The 21,498-nt window shown below is 45.1% G+C and overlaps 2 protein-coding genes across 2 annotated transcripts in view; one reads left to right on the forward strand and one right to left on the reverse strand.

Annotated features, from left to right (window-relative positions):
* Positions 1-21,498, reverse strand: part of LOC140353811 (transcription factor JunD-like) — an 81,814-nt gene that overhangs the window by 55,059 nt on the left and 5,257 nt on the right. The gene's annotated exons all lie outside the window — the stretch shown is intronic.
* On the forward strand, positions 98-21,322 carry LOC140353917 (regulator of nonsense transcripts 1-like). Its single transcript, XM_072438711.1, has 24 exons — positions 98-307; positions 1,570-1,712; positions 4,510-4,599; positions 5,012-5,179; positions 5,577-5,757; positions 5,973-6,134; positions 7,169-7,256; positions 7,443-7,541; positions 9,089-9,197; positions 9,784-9,943; positions 10,460-10,578; positions 10,650-10,814; positions 10,897-11,011; positions 13,585-13,728; positions 13,839-14,052; positions 14,147-14,264; positions 14,629-14,785; positions 15,124-15,266; positions 17,306-17,480; positions 17,552-17,633; positions 20,252-20,413; positions 20,826-21,016; positions 21,075-21,192; positions 21,262-21,322. The coding sequence occupies exons 1-23, from the start codon at positions 137-139 to the stop codon at positions 21,189-21,191; spliced, it is 3,273 nt and encodes a 1,090-aa protein (XP_072294812.1). The 5' UTR covers positions 98-136; the 3' UTR covers position 21,192; positions 21,262-21,322.

The raw sequence follows: 21,498 nt of genomic DNA on the forward strand, positions 1-21,498 counted from the left end.
ACGAGCATCAGCGCTGGGTTCAAAATAAGACACGTTGCCCACCTCTGACTGACAAGCCGACAGTCGACACAAAGGCGGATTAATCTGACTAAAAGAAGCTGAAAAGTGCGCGGAGAGAAGCGAAAGTGTCGCCGACATGAGTGTGGAGGCATACGGGCCGAGCTCGCAGACTCTCACCTTCCTGGACACGGAAGAAGCGGAGCTGCTCGGAGCGGACACGCAGGGCTCCGAGTTTGACTTCACCGACTTCACTTTGCCAAGCCAGACCCAGACTCAGGGCCACACGCAGAGTCAGCTGGACGCACAGGTCAGTGGCTTTTGTTTCTCTGGAATCCCCGTGACCAGCGAGACTAGCATGTTAGCATGAGGCTAACCTAGCGCTTCCTGCTAAACCCACTATTACTGCACTTCTTATGTGTTATGTTTTGGGTCTTTAAAGTTCAGTTTTGTTAGAAATCCTCCTAATCCGTACTTCACTTTAAGAGAGTTTGTCCTGGAGCAGTGCATCAGGAAGTGACACGACTCATGTGTATCTGTGTGTAAACTGTTATACAACGTACAGCAGCTCAAGTACTCACATTATAAATAGTGGAAAATGTAGTATTTTGTGAACTTATTTATTTATTTATAGAAAATATTATATGCATAAGGCTACCCCAAATAAATTGTCTGTTTGCTGTAACCCGAGCCAACATTTTTCAAGTGGGTCGGACGGTAGGCAAATTCTTCAAAAAAGATCTAAATTTTGCCATTTTTTGACTCAGAGTGACCGGCAGGGGTCAGGCTTCAACAGTCAATGACGGAAAACGTCTCTATCAACCCGATCGTGACACTAAATCTCAAGATTTTAAGATATTTCAATCGACCTTTTGCACGCCGCTATCCTTTATTTTGGTAGCGAAGGCGAGCGGGGGAAACATGTGGGGGACACGGGCGCCACCATATTTGTTGTGATGACGCTACTGGACATGTTTCAATCCCAGAATGCATTGCGTAAGACACCGTGATAGAGCGTGGCATGTACTATGGAGACTTCAGTGGTGCAGAGTCAAACCAAATTGTAAAAGGCAATTCAACAACCCTGATACCCCGTCTGTTTTGTTACAGACGCATGTGGAGGGCCGAAATTAAGACGCACGTGCGTTGTGCAGTGCGTTATCAGTCCTTTTGGATGACAAGGTTTACCAGCGTGATAAAAAATTCGGTGCAGCGTTTAGGAAAGACCGGTCAGTGAGTCGGCAAAATAATTGAAAAATAAAAGATTTTGACGTTTTTTCAACAAAATGCTGATTTTTTTTTTCAGTCGGCTAGTTTCGTACCGGGTTGGTCGGGTTACGGCAAACAGACATATTATTTTGCTCAGCCTAAATTCAAAACCCTTTTCATTCAAAATGTATATTTTGTGTTCATTTGTTAATTGCTGTGACAATTGTCCATTATTCTGAAACCCATTGTATAACAAACGTTTATTCAAAATATTAACCAAAGAAATAATAAAAAGTCTTCTCTTTTATGCTGCTTTTGTTCATAAATTAATCACTAAATATGAATTATCTGTCTCCGATGCAGTGGTACTGTCCGGACAACGGCCTTCACAATGGCGGCGTGGAAGACCCTGTGGCCAAAACCACTCAGCTGCTGCAAGAGCTCAACTTTGAGGAGGACGAAGAGGATGCGTTCTGCACCAAAGACCTGCCTGTGCACGCCTGCAGGTCACTGCTGAGGCTTTTATGACGAGCTACCACCGTGAAGTAGAACAAAACTGTGCCAAACATCTGCGTAGTCTTCCCAACGTGATACTGTAGCTGCACTCACACTTATCACATTTCTCTCCTTTAAATAATAGAAAAAGCTTCAGTTGTAGTCATCTGGACTCAGTTTGAAAAAATAGACGTTTCGACTCTCATCCAAGAGTCATTGTCAATAAAAGAATTTAGATCGAGAACTCCGATATTAATACTGTTCTGTGGTAAGACCCGCCCATTGGGAGGAGCCTTCCTGAAGTAGAAAGAGTTGTTTGTTTCAACAGAAACTCCCCCCTTGTATCTACCGAGCTAGCCTATTCAGAATTTTTAATGGCCTATTAGAATCCTCTTTGTCTTTGTGAGACCCTTGCTCAACCACCCTGAGTACCTGATTAGCATTTAAATGTCCTGGTCCTGGTCCTCTACCTTTCCAGGGGTTCAGTATTCCATTATAGATACCAGGAAGATAGAATCTGAGCCCTCCATTTCTGTTTAAAGAAGGTCTTTCTTTTTTAACAAAAATAGCTTCCTTGACTCCTCTTTCAAACCATCTTTTCTCCCTGCTTAAAACCTTCACCTCACCGTCTTCAAACGAGTGATTAGAGGCTTCAAGATGGAGATGCACGGCACTCTGTGGTCCTGAACTTGTATTTCTTCTGTGCTGATAAAGCCTCTTGTGTAGAGGCTGTTTTGTCTCACCTATGTACCGTTCTTTACAGCTTTCTTCACTGCATTGGATCGAATAAACTACATTGCTCTGTTTTTGAGTCGGCAACTTGTCCTTAGGGTGAACCAGTTTTTGTCTTAAAGTGTTTCCTGGTTTAAAATAAACAGGGACTTCGTGTTGTCTAAAAATTCTCTGCAGTTTTTCCGACAGGCCAGACACATAAGGGATAGAAACACCCTTCCTTCTCTGTTCAGTTTCCCTTTTGTCCTGCTTCTTGGTTCTCTTCACTCTGTTGAGAGCCCAAGTGGGGTAACCACAGGCTGAGAGGGCATTTCGGACATGTTTTTCCTCTTTCTTCTTGCCCTCTGAGCTGGTGGGCACACCTTGAGCTCTGTGTTGTAAGGTTCTGATCACACCCAGCTTGTGCTGTAGTGGGTGGTTGGAGCCAAAGAGTAGATACTGGTCCGTGTGTGTAGGTTTCCTATATACTTCTATTTGGAGTTTCCCGTCCTCTCCTCTGATCGTGGAACAATCAAGAAAGGCCAAGCGATTCTCCTTAGCGTCTTCTCTTGTAAACCTGATATGTGGGTCCACAGCATTGATGTGATCAGAGAAGGTTTCCAGCTCTTGTTCCTTGATTGTTACAAACGTATCATCGACATAGCGAAGCCACAGTTTTGGGGCTATGCCTGAGAATGAGGCCAGTGCCTCATCTCATCGATGATACGTTTGTAACAATCAAGGAACAAGAGCTGGAAACCTTCTCTGATAACATCAATGCTGTGGACCCACATATCAGGTTTACAAGAGAAGACGCTAAGGAGAATCGCTTGGCCTTTCTTGATTGTTCCACGATCAGAGGAGAGGACGGGAAACTCCAAATAGAAGTATTTAAGTATTTAAACCAGGAAACACTTTAAGACAAAACTGGTTCACCCTAAGGACAAGTTGCCGACTCAAAAACAGAGCAATGTAGTTTATTCGATCCAATGCAGTGAAGAAAGCTGTAAAGAACGGTACATAGGTGAGACAAAACAGCCTCTACACAAGAGGCTTTTTCAGCACAGAAGAAATACAAGTTCAGGACCTCAGAGTGCCGTGCATCTCCATCTTGAAGCCTCTAATCACTTGTTTGAAGACGGTGATGTGAAGGTTTTAAGCAGGGAGAAAAGATGGTTTGAAAGAGGAGTCAAGGAAGCTATTTTTGTTAAAAAAGAAAGACCTTCTTTAAACAGAAATGGAGGGCTCAGTTTCTATCTTCCTGGTATCTATAATGGAATACTGAACCCCTGGAAAGGTAGAGGACCAGGACCAGGACATTTAAATGCTAATCAGGTACTCAGGGTGGTTGAGCCAGGGTCTCACAAAGACAAAGAGGATTCTAATAGCCCATTAAGATTCTGAATAGGCTAGCTCAGTAGATACAAGGGGGGAGTTTCTGTTGAAACAAACAACTCTTTCTACTTCAGGAAGGCTCCTCCCAATGGGCGGGTCTTACCACAGAACAGTATTAATATCGGAGTTCTCGATCTAAATTCTTTTATTGACAATGACTCTTGGATGAGAGTCGAAACGTCTATTTTTCAAACTGAGTCCAGATGACTACAACTGAAGCTTTTTCTACTATGGAACACGCCTGGACGAATGAGGGATTACACCGACTCCTTTAAATAACATATTTCTGAGTCCAAGTGATGAGGGAATTAATTGTTGTGTTGAGTTGAGGTGTCCCTTATCTCCCCCTGCCGTTAGCAAACAAGCTAGCTAAGCTCTGCAGCGACAACAGACAAACTACTTTCATTTTACATTTTCCTGTATACAGTCAATTGCAACAGCTCCATGGACCAAAGTTAGGACAAGGGAAACACATTTGATCAATGATGCTGCTCATACTTCTGCCACTCAGCTGTCGTGATCTCAGATGGTGGGCAGGAGCCTGTCTAACTATGAGACATTCACTTTATTGCTTAAACTCCTTTAGCTGACAACAATCACTTTAGTGGGTCACAAGTGCCATTTTGTGAAACGTTCAAGTACCAGAAAAGGTGCATGTCGTTTCATTACTCATCTGAAGTTTCCTGTTTGTTTACCTTTTAGCTACTGTGGCATTCATGTCCCAGACTGCATGGTTTACTGCAACACCAGCAAGAAGTGGTTCTGCAACAGCCGAGGAAACATGTCTGGCAGGTCAGTGTTCACTAGAAACCTCGTTTTAGACGTTTTGAGGCACTGAAGCAGTTCCCAACCTGGCCCAACCTGCTGGTTCTGGACGGTGTCTCTCGTCTGTCGTCCTTTGGTAGATGGCGTACTTATCTTAAACTAGTAAATGTCCCGCTTGAGATTATTCTCGGTATTAGTCTTTTACAAAAATCTCATTAGTGAATCGACAAAACATTGAAGTTGATTAAAAAGGTAAAAGTAAGACGAGATAACAAAAGGGTTATCTTAAGTAGTAGGATGAATATCTGAGTTCCCGGCCTTGATTTGCAGATTGAGGATGACTCTTGGATGAGTGTCGAAACGTACGGGGGACCCGTCCTGGACGAATGAGGGATTACACCGACATGTTATTGACAACCACTTTGTCTTGTGTCCACAGCCACATCGTGAATCACCTGGTGCGTGCCAAGTGTAAAGAGGTGACGCTGCACAAAGACGGGCCGCTGGGCGAGATGGTGCTGGAGTGTTACAACTGCGGCTGTAGAAACGTCTTCCTGCTCGGCTTCATCCCCGCCAGGGCCGACTCTGTGGTGGTGCTGCTCTGCAGGTCAGTCCAGTCCACACAGGGTCAGACCTGGAGGTTCATCTAAGAAGTGATGTAGAAAGTTGAATTGCATCTCATGGGTTTCATCATGCCAATGGTTTTATGACTTTACGATACTAAGTGGTACATTTAGTATTCCATCACAAGTATTGGGCCTCTATGGAGTGATGAAGGATGAAACGGTGACCCAGCTGTTTGTCTCGTACTGTTTGTAACCTTGTTTGGGCTAAAGTGGTATTGGTTGTTTTTTATTTTCCATCCCGAGGGCTGTTATTATTAATGGCGTTTCACGATAACATTATGACATAAACGATCATAATTCTAGTTGAATGTGTAATGTTGACATTCTCTCTGGTTCAAAGCCACATAAACCCTCTGTACGCTGTGTTGTGGCCCACAGACAGCCGTGTGCGAGCCAGAGCAGCCTGAAGGACATAAACTGGGACAGCTCTCAGTGGCAGCCGCTCATCCAGGATCGCTGCTTCCTGTCGTGGCTCGTGAAGATCCCGTCTGAGCAGGAGCAGCTCAGGGCCAGGCAGATCACAGCACAGCAGATCAACAAGCTGGAGGAGCTGTGGAAGGTACACACACATCCTGATCTCCATTAGTTCAGCTGGTGTTCAAACATCAAAGGAAATGGAAACCCAACGTTTCCTGAAATGCTATGTTTAATGCACATTTGATTGAGTTGAAGGGTTAGGATGATGGTCAAATCTAGTTTAGTGGTTTCTTCTGATAAGACTATTAAAAATAAAGACTTAGCATAAATTAGTTGTAAAGCTGTTTGTTTTTGCAGGACAACCCGGGCGCGTCGCTGGAGGACCTGGAGAAGCCCGGCGTGGACGAGGAGCCTCAGCAGGTGCTGCTCAGATATGAAGACGCTTATCAGTACCAGAACGTGTTCGGGCCCCTGGTCAAACATGAGGCTGACTACGACAAGAAGCACAAAGAGTTACAGGTTTGTTTGAAATTGAACATTAATATTGTATAGAGGGCCAATAACACAAAAATAAAATAACCAAAGTGCCCATCAGTGACCAGTCCCTCTTCCTCCTCCTGACCAACCCGCCCTAGTTTTCATTTTGCCGAACTGATCAAAAAAGTCAATGAGACCCATGTCATATTTGTCACGGCGTACCCGTAGCGATGACAGAAACCTCCCATATTATTTCAATGGGAAAATCGGCCAAATCTCTGAAATTTGAACATGCTGACACTGTATACTTTTACATACTTCTCCTAAAGCGTTAAAAAATGAGTGAGACTCATTAACTAACCCACACAATTAAAAGTGCTTCACACAACAGGAAATCAGAAAACCTTAATTTCTATTCATTCACTTTAACAGTTTTGCTGACATGAATTATACAAATCTCTTGTTCCACACTGGCATACACTCCAGACACTCTTTCCCATATTTATTTGACATTGCCCAGGTGACAGGCGTCTCTGGGATGGGCACATCGCTTTTAGATTGATTCTTTCCCATGTTTGACCGTCCCTAGACGTCAATGCGCTATCTGCCTCTGCACACGTTTGTGCTGAGCGTATGTATCTTTTACCACGAATCTCTGGTCAACGCCTCCTCCTTATGGGTGGAGCTTAAACGACGGACCCAGTCTTGTCTGCCCCTCCTTAGATTTAGCTTTCGCTAAACAAATTGTTCCAGAAAAAAATTGACCAAAGCGTTTAGTGTTAAAACTGGCTCTGGCTTGATCAGTGGGTCGGTGTGGCAGGCTCTTCCTGGACTTTGCAGTGGCCTTAGTGCCGCAGGAGCGCTATTGCCTTAACTCATTGCATTTTCCTGGACCAAACTGTTTAGGGCCACTTTCCCTGGGTGATTCGGCGCTGCACAAGGGAAAAAGCCACAAGCAACGACTTGCGACCGAGACATGCAGGAGCTCCTTTGAAAGCTCCTGATACCGTTAAGCCGAGTTCTTCACATTTAACTTGTCTCTCTCTGTTTTCTGTTTCCTCCTCTTTTTTTCGCAGACCCAAGACAGCATCACCATCCGCTGGGACCTGGGCCTGAACAAAAAGCGCAAGGCGTACTTTATCCTGCCTAAAATGGACACAGGAGGTAGACACTGGCGTTTCCTCCCCCTCGCATGTCCCGGACTGTATGTTTGTCTGTGTGTCTGTGTGTCTGTGTGTCTGTGTGTGTGTGTCTGTGTGTGTGTGTCTGTGTGTGTGTGTGTGTGTCTCTTACCACTTGAGCAAGACTCCGTTCTAACTTCCTCTAACTAACTAACTCGCCTCGTTTCAGACATGAAGCTGCTGCCGGGAGACGAGATCAGCCTGAGTTACAAGGGCGACTTGGGTCCTCCCTGGAAAGGCATCGGACACGTCATCAAAGTCCCCGACAGTATCCTTACTCACTCTGAAGTCTGTGGTAAAGGTTGTGCAATAATGTATGCGGAAGTATTATATATTCAGGTCAAAATATAACTGAAAAGTGAGGAAAGTAAGTATCTTAAGACCCTTTGCAAGTTCTCCCACGCAAAAATTATGGAGGGTCTGAAATATTCATCGTATGATTTTTAAATAATTAATTTGTATGTTATTGCTGCAAATAAGTATTTGAACAGCTGTCAATCAGCAAGAATTCTAGCACTCATGGACCTGTTAATCCGCCTTTAAAAAGCCCACTTCTGCTCCACCTATTAAAGGTGGTATGGGCGATTTTTTTCAGCAAATTTTTTATCATAATTCCTCGTGGCGTGGATAAATCATTTGTCCTGCCACGTATCAATCATAAAACGCACCTATCGCTCACCTGCAGCCGTGTGCGGTTCGTCCCCACGTTTCCGCGTGCCTAAGCGCATGGATCTATCATAATATAGTTCCCTCAGTGTACGGGGCAAAATGAAGACGGAGAAAGACAGTTCGAGCTGACGCAGAAGTGGACAGAAATCTACGGGAGACGAGAGATGCGATGCGCTCCGTTGCGCTAATAAACAAACACACGTGTGTGTTGTATAAGTCCGCACGGGGGAGTGCGCATGCGCACTTCCGCCTGCGTTCTCAAATCGCCGAAAAATCGTCCATACCGCCTTTAATCTAAATTAGTAGCACCTGTTTGAGCTCGTTAGCTGCACCGGACACACTCTCTGCACCGGACACGCCCTCTGCACCGGACACGCCCGCAAAGCTTTTAAGAGCAGACTTTGTGTCTGATCCTAAAATATAACACATCTGCATCTGCAGTAGGTTAGTGTTTATTAGCATAGCCACTAGCATTAGCGTTAGCTGCTAACGACCTGAAACAAACAGCCCAGTCTGGAGTGATCTCTGCAAGTCCACTGGTCCCTCCTGACCGCAGGACAAACTTTTTGTTGGAAATACCCACAGTGAGCATGCAGCTTTTGTGCTCAAGATGGCAGTGTGTGACGTCACTTCAGACACATGAATATATCAAAAATCAGTGACCAAAATTCACTACGTCGGAATTTGCCTGCACCAAAGAAGTAAACCTACATCTTAAGTGCATTTTATCTGTGTTAAAGGTGCATTGTGTGACTTTTCTGGTGCAGGGTTTGTCATTGGCTTATGCTATTGATTTGCCAGAATTTTTATATATGTTGTAAACTTATCCATCTTCAATTTATTCAGTTACAAGTTTTGTTATTCACGTTATTCAGGACTTTTCACCATAGTTTGTTTTAAATTTGGAATGGCTATGATACCGGTCCTAATTTCTCATCCTTCCAAAACCCACAGACTGGCCACTGACCCACGATTTTACGATTATTCACGTTTTTTGACACATATTTTTATGTTGTACAATTTCCGATGGAAGGCAGGGGCGTAAACAATGTACACAAACCTATCATCATTGTTTGTTGGGGATCATGTTTGTTTGTTAGGATGTAATGTCGCGTTACGTCATGTTTCTTTGACTCTTGTGTAAAGACTACGGAGACGAAATCGCCATCGAGCTGCGCAGCGGGGCCAATGCTCCGGTGCCTATCACACGCAACTTCCAGGTGGACTTTGTCTGGAAGTCCACATCGTTTGATAGGTACAGTTTTTAATAAAATCTCGTAAAACCATACGTCTCTATCGTTTTAGTTAGATTTGGTTTAGGTCTTGTCTTGTCTTGTCTTACGTTAGACTAGTTTTTCCACGTGAAAGGAAAACCAGAAAAGGAGCCATGTTGGTGCTGGTAATTGTGAACCCAGAAATAATCCAAATAGTATAAATTTGTGTAATAATCAAATAAAATATGTTATAAAAGCAGCTAGTTGAAAATGAGACGCTGTGTCCCGTCTGCGTTTGATTGTAGCGAATGCGCTGTTGATGGCAAAACTCTAAAAGTTGAGAAGTTTGGGTCAGTGCCGCGTTTAAAATGAACTAGATGCTGTGCGATGGCAAGAAGCCATTGCAACTGTGTAATGCATGGCCACATCCTGTACTGTACAAGAAATGCTACCTGTGATACGTGCCGAAAAACTGGAAAAGGAGAACATAAAGTGTTACAACTAATGGTGACGGTATAATGCAATACAGTCACTCAATTAATTATGTTTTTTCCACATTTTGAGGACGGTAACAATCCACTACGGTGACTTGTGCGTTGGCAGTGTTCATTGTACCGTCTTTTGCAGGATGCAGAGCGCCCTGAAGACGTTTGCGGTGGATGAGACCTCCGTGTCCGGATACATCTACCACAAATTCCTGGGACACGAGGTGGAAGACGTCACCATCAAGTGCCAGCTCCCCAAACGCTTCACCGCTCAGGGCCTGCCCGACCTCAACTTCTCGCAGGTGAATGCTCCGGGGATTAAAGGGCCCTCAATGTGCTTTGTGTGTAGATGTAGTTATAAGAATGATCAGGAGTTTTCTGAGTGAAAATCCAAAAACAAAGGCAAGTTCTTGACTGATTAAAGGTGAACTTGTTTTTAGTTGGAGCGCCTGAAAGCTGCTTCTCCACTAAGCTTGAAACTTCAACCTTGAAAAGTTGTTTGCAAAATTCCAGACAAAGCAATAACACGGATCTCTTCTCTTGAAAAGTCACCTAGTGCGCCTTAAACAAAGACCATTAGACTTCAGAAATTATGAGAACTTCTGTTTCTTTAAAGCGGTCAGAGGAAGATGTTTTAAGCTCCAAAGTGACTCCTGAGCCTTTTGTTAGAATCCAGGTGATCGTCCTCAGAGTTGACAAAACCAAACCAATGCAAACTGAGTCACTTTAGGTTCTCGTGTTGCTTGAAGCTGGAGATGAACGTTCTCTAACGAGATGAACCTGAGTGAAACCTGACTCTTTCCTGTCGTGTGCTGCAGGTTTATGCTGTGAAGACGGTGCTGCAGAAGCCTTTGAGTCTGATCCAGGGACCCCCAGGGACCGGTAAAACGGTCACCTCTGCCACCATCGTGTACCACCTGTCTCGCCAGGGAAACGGGTACGTCTCAAACAGACCCTCGTGTCCTCAGTGTTTATCCGTGTGCTCATGGCCTTCCCTCTTTGGCCCAGGCCGGTGCTGGTGTGTGCTCCCAGTAACATCGCCGTGGATCAGCTCACAGAGAAAATCGACAAAACAGGGCTGAAGGTGGTTCGTCTTTGCGCCAAGAGTCGAGAGGCCATCGAGTCACCGGTGTCGTTTCTGGCTCTGCACAACCAGATCAGTAACATGGACAGGTGATCTACAATGTGACGCATGAAGCTTTTTGAATAAATATGAGCTTCATACTTAATATTCCTTCTGTTTTTGTGTTTGCAGCATGCCTGAGCTGCAGAAGCTGCAGCAGCTGAAGGATGAGACCGGAGAGCTGTCGTCTGCTGACGAGAAGCGATACAGAGCTCTGAAACGCACTGCAGAGAGGGAGCTGCTCATGGTGAGTGCTGCCCTCTGCTGGTGCCCTCCTGTAGTGTTCCATGCACTTACTGTACATGTAAAAGTAATGTACACACCTGATTGTAAACCACTCTGAGGGAATCCTACATCCAACCTACACTGGACGTGTCAAACTCTGTATGGGGTAGAGCAGTGGTCCCCAAACTACGGCCCGGGCCTTTCAATCCGGCCTGCCAAACTTGTCCAAGTTATATTAAAAATGAATACATTTTTTTTTGTGCCGTAGGCTTTATTAGTCAGTAGATGGAATGAGAAAGAAAAGAAGGGGAATGATGAGAGAGAAAGGAGGACATGCAGCAAATGTCGGAGTCCGGATTCAAACTCACGATACTGTGACTGGCCGTTCATTTTACCTTTCGCCTGTAATGCCCACATTTCCCCAAGAGATGGCCACTGTTCCCTCTAAGCTGCCCCTGCGCAGCTGCGCACTGCTCGCACATAGTAGAGAGTAGAGAGTTCTGTAAATTAATGAAGAATATAAGACTGATTTACATCTGGAGGCAGATGAACCCGAGTGCATGCCAGTTTACTCATTTTTCTAATCCACATGCTATATTCAAGAATAGTTTCTTTATTCTCAATAAAGACGGATCTAAAATCCCTGAAGCAGATATAGACCCGATAAAGTGACCATGCCCCATATCTACATTACTGTAGACCTGGAGGAAAGATGTAAAAACACACTGTGGAGGTTCAATGCCAACCTGCATAACGACCCTTGTTAAGAGAAAAAATATCCAACAACATTAAAACTTATCTGGAGGAAAATGATACTAGGGAAACTTCCCCGTCCATCCTCTGGGATGCTTCCAAAGCAGTCTTGAGAAGAAAAATTATAGCCATAGCCTCGGAAAAAAGGAATGGATGCTTCAAGAAATTTAAAAGCTATTTTTAGAGTGGTAGAAAAAGCTTCAGTTGTAGTCATCTGGACTCAGTTAGAAAAAATAGACGTTTCGACTCTCATCCAAGAGTCATTGTCAATAAAATAATTTAGATCGAGAATTCCGATATTAATACTGTTCTGTGGTAAGACCCGCCCATTGGGCGGAGCCTTCCTGAAGTAGAAAGAGTTGTTTGTTTCAACAGAAACTCCCCCCTTGTATCTACCGAGCTAGCCTATTCAGAATTTTTAATGGCCTATTAGAATCCTCTTTGTCTTTGTGAGACCCTGGCTCAACCACCCTGAGTACCTGATTAGCATCTAAATGTCCTGGTCCTGGTCCTCTACCTTTCCAGGGGTTCAGTATTCCATTATAGATACTAGGAAGATTGAATCTTAGCCCTCCATTTCTGTTTAAAGAAGGTCTTTCTTTTTTAACAAAAATAGCTTCCTTGACTCCTCTTTCAGTGTTTCTGTTGAAACAAACAACTCTTTCTACTTCAGGAAGGCTCCGCCCAATGGGCTGGACTTACCACAGAATAGGATAAATATCGGAGTTCTCGACCTAAATTCTGTTATTGACAATGACTCTTGGATGAGAGTCGAAACGTCTATTTTTTCTAACTGAGTCCAGATGACTACAACTGAAGCTTTTTCTACTATGGAACACGCCTGGACGAATGAGGGATTACACCGACATATTTTTAGAGTGGATCACATTCTAGATTATCATCCTGGAAGAGAGAGCTGAAAGAACATTTTTTAGATAAGGGACGGGCAAAGTAATACAATCTTAACCAAAGAAGACCAAATTCAGTCAGCATTTGAATCCTTCTATAAAAAACATTTCTCTAAAATTTCAGGAGATAAAGAGGAGGGTATAAATTCTTTCTGGACACCTTTAATTTGCCTGTTACGTCAGAAGAACAACATACGAAATTAGGAGCTGAATAGGAAATACAAGGTGAAATCAAAAGATTAAAGAACAATCAATCTCCGGGGTGCGATGGGTTCACCTTAGACTGGTATAAAGCTCTAAAGACACACCTCAGAGTGGTATAAAGCTCTAAAGACACACCTCAGAGTGGTATAAAGCTCTAAAGACACACCTCAGAGTGGTATAAAGCTCTAAAGACACACCTCAGAGTGGTATAAAGCTCTAAAAGACACACCTCAGAGTAGTATAAAGCTCTAAAGACACGCCTCAGAGTGGTATAAAGCTCTAAAAGACACACCTCAGAGTAGTATAAAGCTCTAAAGACACACCTCAGAGTGGTATAAAGCTCTAAAAGACACACCTCAGAGTGGTATAAAGCTCTAAAGACACGCCTCAGAGTGGTATAAAGCTCTAAAGACACACCTCAGAGTAGTATAAAGCTCTAAAGACACGCCTCAGAGTGGTATAAAGCTCTAAAGACACGCCTCAGAGTGGTATAAAGCTCTAAAGACACACCTCAGAGTAGTATAAAGCTCTAAAGACACACCTCAGAGTGGTATAAAGCTCTAAAGACACGCCTCAGAGTGGTATAAAGCTCTAAAACACATACTTACTCCTTTGCTCGGTTCGTTTTGTTTTATTTGTTTATAAAAATGTGACCTTTATCTATCCAAAGTAGTTTTGTAATGAGCTGAAGGATAAAGTTTGATTTATTCATTTATATTCTGTGTCTCAGAACGCCGACGTGATCTGCTGCACGTGCGTCGGAGCCGGAGATCCTCGTCTGGCTAAGATGCAGTTCCGCTCCATCCTGATCGACGAGAGCACTCAAGCCACGGAGCCGGAGTGCATGGTGCCCGTGGTGCTGGGGGCCAAGCAGGTACCGTGTGTGCAGAGGGAGAACTTCCACTGCAGTTAAACTTGTTCTTACACTTGTTGCCGGTCAAGCTTGGATCCCGACCTCTTATTGACCCCGTGTGTGTCGTGCAGCTGATCCTGGTGGGCGATCACTGCCAGCTGGGCCCGGTGGTCATGTGTAAGAAGGCGGCCAAAGCCGGTCTGACCCGGTCCCTGTTCGAGCGCCTGGTGGTCCTGGGCATCCGGCCTATCCGGCTCCAGGTTCAGTACCGCATGCACCCGGCCCTCAGCGCTTTCCCCTCCAACATCTTCTACGAGGGCTCGCTGCAGAACGGCGTGACGGCAGGTGAGGCCAACGTGTGAAGTATTTGTGGAGGTTTGACGAATGAAAAAGATCACGGTTCACGGTTTATAATAATGTATTTTTTTTTTTTACGCAGCTGATCGCATCAAGAAGGGCTTCGACTTCCAGTGGCCGCAGCCGGACAAGCCCATGTTCTTCTACGTGACTGCGGGTCAGGAGGAGATCGCCAGCTCGGGAACGTCCTACCTCAACAGGTGATTGAGCGTCTGCACATCAACCCAAGCTGAGCGTCGCTTTCAGCCGCCATTTTCAAGACTTTCGACCGTTCAAACGTTGGACTACCTTTGACCGTTCAAACGTTGGACTACTTTACTTTCAACTGCACATGTCCATGTCTAGTTTTATTTCACAACAAGGCTGCAACGATCATCTATTAATTGTGACTGGTCTACTTTTAAAAGACTAAGGGCAGTCGTATTTTGATCTTAATGTTCATTGGTCATGGTCATTTTTTTGAGAAATGGTGACAGAACAATCTTCAAACCCTTTCCATCGTGTCTGTTCTTTCAGTTGTGCATTGCTCATTGTCACTAATATAAATGTTGTTGCTGTGTTCAGGACTGAAGCTGCCAACGTGGAGAAGATCACCACACGTCTGTTGAAAACCGGAGTCAAACCGGACCAGATCGGCATCATCACGCCGTACGAAGGCCAGCGCTCTTACTTGGTGCAGTACATGCAGTTCAGCGGCTCCCTGCACACCAAGCTCTACCAGGTAAGACCCAGACCACCTCCAGGACCGAGGTTTGCAAGGCCTGAAAGGTCAGCTTCCGTTTTTTGGGAAGAGACTTCTATCTGGGACAGCAAAATCTGAGAAACTGTTGCAAAATGTGTTAGGCCAAAGCATGCACGTTTAAAAATATTTTTCCTCAGTGCTTTGTTCAGACCGCAACTGAATGAAAGAATCTATTAACACATTGTTGAGTCCTGGTCATGAAAACGCGTGTTATTTTATCATTCTTTTAACTTGAGCTGTTCAAAGATCGATAGTTACCCCTCCTGAGGAACTTTATCTCCAGTATGAAAGGTTAACCCCATGTGTGCTTTTCGCAGCAGGTGGAGATTGCGAGCGTAGATGGTTTTCAGGGCCGAGAGAAGGACTTCATCATCCTGTCGTGTGTGAGAGCGAACGAGCACCAAGGCATCGGCTTCCTCAACGACCCACGCCGCCTCAACGTCGCCCTCACCAGAGCCAAGTAAGAATCACAGGATCTGTGTAGCTGCTGGGGCGGAAAATGGTACATACCTATGTCCAATGGGTTCTTTAATTAACTTTTCAAAGAAAAGTAAAGATGGAAAAGGTTTCAAAATTCATGTTGATGATTCAACTTCCATCTGAAAGTACCAATTGGGACAATTAGACCTCGACCAGCTAGGGCAAGTTTGAAGGCTCTGAACTGGTCTGGCGGCCAGCATCCTGTGTTTGTTTAGTGTGAATAACCCTATCAGCCTTCAGAGGAGCTCATGGAGGCTGTTGTTTTGGAGAATTTGTTTGTAGAATCTTCCTCTCCAGTCGACACAGGAGTGGCTCTGATTCACAAACTTCTTTTGTCACTCATTTAACTCGGACATCTCTCAGCAGCATGTATCTTTTATCTGTGCTGAGAATACACTGCAGTTAGCCAACCTTTATTTCAGCCGTGTGTAAATCCAAACATAAGCTCTAAAGCTGTCCTGGTCATTCATATCATGCCATGTGCTCATGTTGCGTTCAGGGCTATAGTTTATTGATCATGACATTGATCAGAATCAGAATAAGGTTTATTGCCATTTGTCATTGAACAAAATTCACAAACATAGGAACTTGTCCTGGTGATTCAATACAACACAAACAACAAAACATTGAACACTGAATACAAAAATATATATATATATATATATATATATATATATATATATATATATATATGTATTATATATATAGCATAGGGTATAAAGTTATGTAGTGCTATAAGAAGTGAACAGTGCAGTGAGTGCAAGGTGCTTGAGCAGTGTTCATGAGTTCAACAGCAGAGGGAAAAAAACTGTTCTTGTGGCAGGAGGTTCTGGTCCTGATGGACCGTAGCCTTCTGCCTGAGGGGAGTGGCCTCCTGCCTGAGGGGAGTGGCCTCATGCCTGAGGGGAGTGGCTCAAATAGTCCATGTCCAGGGTGAGAAGGGTCGGCTGTGATACGACCAGCTTGTCCTAGAGCCCTGGAAACGTACAGGTCCAGCAAAGATGAAAGTCTGCAGCCGATCACCTTCTCAGCAGAGCGCACAATGCGCTGTAGTCTCTGTTTGTCCCTGGCTGTGGCTCCAGCGTACCACAGGGTGATGGAGGAGGTGATGGCTGTGTAGAACTGCACCATCATCTCCGCTGGCAGATTGGCTTTCCTCAGCTGCTGCAGGAAGTACATCCTCTGCTGGGCCTTCTTGATGAGGGAGCTGATGGTGGTCCCGGGTGATGGTGGTGCCGAGAAAGCGGAGGGAGTCCACAGTGGAGATGGGGCGTCTGAGATGGTAAGGGGGGACTGAGGAGCTGTGACTTTCCTGAAGTCCACGATCATCTCCACTGTTTTCTGGGCGTTGAACTCGAGGTTGTTACCGCTGCACCAGGACACCAGCCAGTCCACCTCCCTCCTGTAGACAGACTCATCCCCGTCCGAGATGAGCCCGATGAGGGTTGTGTCGTCATGGCGATGAGGGTGGTGTCGTCCGCAAACTTAATTTGTTTTACGGAGTCGTGGCTGGAGGTGCAGCAGTTTGTGTACAGGGAGAAGAGCAGGGAAGAAAGTACACAGCCCTGTGGAGCTTCTGTGCTGATAGTCCGCATGTCTGAGACATTCTTCCCCAGCGGCGGGCTCTGCCTCCAATCCATCAGGAAGTCAGTGCTCCCCCGTAGGTGGAGTCAGTCACGTTGAGCTGGGAGAGCTTGTCCTGGAGCAGAGCAGGGAGGATGGTGTTGAATGCAGTCCACAAACAGGATCCTGGCATAGGTTCTTGGGGAGCCCAGATGGTGCAGGGTGAAGTGGAGAGCCAAATCAAGTGATCAAACCCTTTTTAACAAGTCTCCACACAATTCAGCCACTAGCTTCACCTGCTGTTGTGGTAAGGTAACGCGAGAAAATAACTTTTAGACAAAGGAAATGCGAGAAGACTTGAGAAGACATGGAGAGACAAAGTGTCACCCTGACTCAGTGACCTAGTTTCGTCCTGGTGGTACTTGGACCTGTCCCTTGACTGTTTCCTGTTTGCAGGTACGGCGTGATCATCGTGGGGAACCCGAAGGTTTTGTCCAAGCAGCCGCTCTGGAACAATCTCCTGAACTACTACAAGGAGCAGAAGGTTCTGGTGGAAGGTCCTCTGAACAACCTGAGGGAGAGTCTGATGCAGTTCAGCAAGCCTCGAAAGCTGGTCAACACCATTAACCCCGTCAGTGCACCACCGTCTGTACGTCCGCGCCTCTTACACCGGTCAATGTGTTAAATCTGTGTTTGTGTCAGGGAGGACGATTCATGAGCACAGCCATGTACGACGCTCGAGAAGCTATGATCCCTGGATCCGCCTACGACCGCTCCAGCGCACGTAAGAAACCCTTCAGCCTCAGTGTGGATTTATTTATTAAAGGGGAAACTACAAATGCTACTACTTGTAGCTATAAATATGCAGGACAGTAGCCATGGCTAACTTTAATCCTTGGCACAATCCATGGCTCCTCACACGTACATAATGTTAGTCCAAATGATAACTCCACTTTAGGTTTAGTTAATTTATTCAGCGAACACCACGTTCAGGTTAATAGCCAACCTCGGTCCCACCTAGACAAGTAATACAGGCAGGGCCGGCCCAGCCTATAAGCGAACTAAGCAGCCGCGTAGGGCCCCGAGGCGTTAATAGGGCCCCCAATCTGGCAACCCGTCTTATGACAAGTGCAAGCGCAGCATGCGCCACTAGTGTAGTAGCGCTACTGGCGCGGCAGCGCACACAGCGGTAACATATAACGCACAAACCGCATTTATTTGTAATGACAATCTGGCAACCGAGACACCAAACCTGCTCTGATTGGGCAACTTCATTGTGCGCGAGGAGATCGAGAGCAAAACATAAACACAACAGAACGTGGTCATCATGTCCAGAAGAATATATCTCCCGGTGCCGAAAAACGAAAGAAGAAACTTCTTGACGATGTAAAGAAACTGCAAACTCAACAAGACTCTCCAGGTATTGAACTTATCTTACAAAGAGACGGTTAATGCTGCTGTTTGAAACAACACGATTCTGTCACGTTAGTTCGCTCAGGCTGGAGGCGACGAGAGCTCTGCCCCGCGCATAATAATATGTCTGAATGAAAGATAATAAGTTTAACATTTACACCAGCCCGGTAGTGTCAGCTGCAGGTGAGGCCGGGGAGGGGCGTCTATGGCCCGGTCACTAAGAGGCGGAGATCCGGTCCGGACGAGCGCCGTCTCGTCCAGAACCTCTGACGTGAAACTTTGGAGTGAACAGTGTGCGGCCCCTGTCCCGGGCCCCTGTCCCGGGCCCCTGTGCAGCCTCAGTTAGAGATGAGCGGTTTGAGTTTGCGTCCCTCTCTCTCACATCACCATGTGTGAGATCAATCGTGACTCGTGATGTCTGTTTGACTTTGACTTCTTAAAGTGCAATGAGAGGAATGTAAAGGTGCAGGAGTCCAGTGTGTGATGTTCTGATCAGAACAAACATTAACTTTTAATAGAGCAATAAAACATTTCAATTTATTTAAAAAGCATCATTAGACTATTTGTTATAAATTATAATAAATTGATAGTGAAAAATAACCAGACATATTATGATTACGTCTGTTATAGAATAATACTATATATTTTTATACAAAAGTGGCAAAGTTGCAGAAACGCAGTCGCTTCACTATCGCTAGGTTTGGACCTTCACTTCTCGTTCTGTTCATTTTCTGGGAATAACATGTTTGCACTGTTTTATCAGTGTTAATTGTTAATCAAGCAATGCTTATGCCATTTGTTTAATTTAATATAACTTGTTTTGTCACTTTGGCAAGAAGGAACAGTTGGGAGCTGTAAAAGATAAATTAGTAAGGATAACTATTACTTTTACATTTTCAGTTAAAATGAATCAATTTGACCATAATTATTTTTCATAGCCAATATTGTATTGAGTAATTAAGTACACTAATGTATTAATAACTGGCTTTAGTCATTTTCTCCTGGCACAGTTTCATCACATCATCATTTTATAGCATTACAACCTCAACATTTTACTCTTACTTTAGCAGGCTGGACCACATTAAAATGCAGCAGAAAACCCAAAAAAGGTCTGAAAATTTCTGGGGGAGGGCCCCCAGACCCCCCTGTTCATTAATTTAAATTAATTCATGTGCTAATGTGGCTGTAGACCCTTAACGCCCAAAAACATATCTGGGACGTGTGTTATTTGTACAGGAAGTAGATGTGATGTCAGCGGAATACCAAGTTGCATTGTGGGATTTAAGTTATCAATATTTGAGCTTGTGAGGTGTTGAGAATAAACTAACTGGCAAACATATGCCCTGGAGTTTTGGTGCGCTTTGTTTGCGTTGAAGAAAGTTCCCATATGTGAATTGTTTACTGACAATGGCAATAAAACTGATTCTGATGACGTGGTGAGGGGCCCCCAAAAATGTTTTCGCTTAGGGCCCCCTGAAGGCTTGGGCCGGCCCTGAATACAGGTAAACAAAACAGTATTTCCCCCTAGCTGTCAGGCATGAGAAGTGAAACTTAAGAAACTAATACATAAAACATGATACAAGACAGACAGACAGACAGACACAGACAGACACACACACACACAGTTTTTAGCAAGGTCCTTCAGTTACAGTACAAAATGACACAGAGAAAGACTGTTCGAGCTCAGAAGGGACAGAAATCTATGGAGACGAGAGATGATGCGATCTGTCACGCTAATAAACAAACGCACATGTAGAAGCGGGGCTGTTCTGTGCTTCTGCACAAGGTTTGATAGGAGGCGGTGTCTAGGGTGAGAGGGAATTATTTTGGTTACAACTTCCTTTATTTGCCTATTATGTTCAAGATATCGACTGTAAGCAAACTTTTAGATAAATCTGGTGGTCTAGTTTTCCCAGTTTACCTTTACTGTAGATATTTGATGTAGACAAACCTAAAGCATCCTGTGCTGCTGTTTTTATTTCTTCTCAGCCGGTCGTCCTTCAAACATGTACTTCCAAACCCACGATCAGATCGGGATGATCGGAGCAGGTCCTGGACACATGGCTGCGATGAACCTGCCCATCCCCCTGAACCTGGTGATGCCCCCGATGCCTCCGCCCAGTTACATGGGCCACGCCAACGGACCGACAGGTACGGACTGAAGTAGCAGGACTCATGGGGGACAGGAGCTCGATTGCTTCAGTCTGAACTTTGAGACACTGAACATTTCTGCAGATTTTCATATACTGAATTTGTATTTAATTTGTATTTTTATACACTGAAAAAGATGTTTTATTTCCCATAGATTTTTAAAACAGTATTTTTTAACAGATTTTTAAAGTGATTTTGGGTATGCAGGCTTTATGGACAGATGAGAACGAAATGGGGGATGAGAGAGGGGAGGACATGCAGTAAATAGTCAAAGTCGGAAATCAAACGATCCTGCGGCCGGCTGCTGTGCCTTAACCACTCGACCTCCAGCACAGATCATTTATATAATGCCACTCTGGAACATTCCAGTGTTTACCCTCTGGTGACCTTGTGTCTGTGTTCTCTGTGTCAGGGATGAAAGGAGGTATGAAGGAAAACAGCGGCCGGGGTCAGAGGTCACGAGGGGGCCCTCAGGGTAACAGCCCCCACAGCCAGGACGGGGCCTCCCAGCCCTTCTCCCAGGGGCCCCTCACACAGGGCTACATGAACATGAGCCAGCCGTCCATGAGCCAACCAGGCCTGTCCCAGGTAACACACACACACGCGCAACACACACACTAAAACATACAAATGTATGGCGTGTTTGCTCCGTGTGATCCAGGACAGTTACCTCGGGGATGAGTTCAAGTCCCAGATGGACGTGGCCCTGTCGCAGGACTCGACTTACCAGGGCGAGCGCGCATATCAACACGGAGTGACCGGCCTGTCCCAGTACTAGAGTGAGTACGAGAAGCATCGTCACGGCGACGAGCGGCCGTCACATGACCCACTGTGCTCTCGTCTCACAGGTGAAGCTGACAAGTGGAGCTAGGCCTGAGCGGAGCTTAGTTCATCTGAGTTCTTCATTCTCTACCTCTTGTTCCCGTTCGGGGTCACGGGTGACTGGAGCCTGTCCCTGGAGGGTCTTAGTCATGGTACACCCTGTACAGTTGCTATGACGATGTCAGGGAAAAATCTCAACTTTGACGACCAACGGATTGAGTGATCGTGTAAACGGGTAGACAGTGGTACGAGTCAGCACTGCA

Source organism: Eucyclogobius newberryi, unplaced genomic scaffold (assembly GCF_026437365.1).
Source record: "Eucyclogobius newberryi isolate DKJ021-1_F unplaced genomic scaffold, fEucNew1.0.hap1 SCAF_9, whole genome shotgun sequence".
NCBI lineage: Eukaryota > Metazoa > Chordata > Actinopteri > Gobiiformes > Gobiidae > Eucyclogobius > Eucyclogobius newberryi.

Excerpts from the sequence above, each read along its gene's own strand:
- LOC140353917 (XM_072438711.1), top strand. The coding sequence starts at position 137 with ATGAGTGTGGAGGCATACGGGCCGAGCTCGCAGACTCTCACCTTCCTG. Across the intron at positions 14,786-15,123 it reads TGCACACCAAGCTCTACCAG|CAGGTGGAGATTGCGAGCGT; the intron begins GTAAGACCCAGA and ends TGCTTTTCGCAG. Across the intron at positions 17,634-20,251 it reads CTACGACCGCTCCAGCGCAC|CCGGTCGTCCTTCAAACATG; the intron begins GTAAGAAACCCT and ends ATTTCTTCTCAG.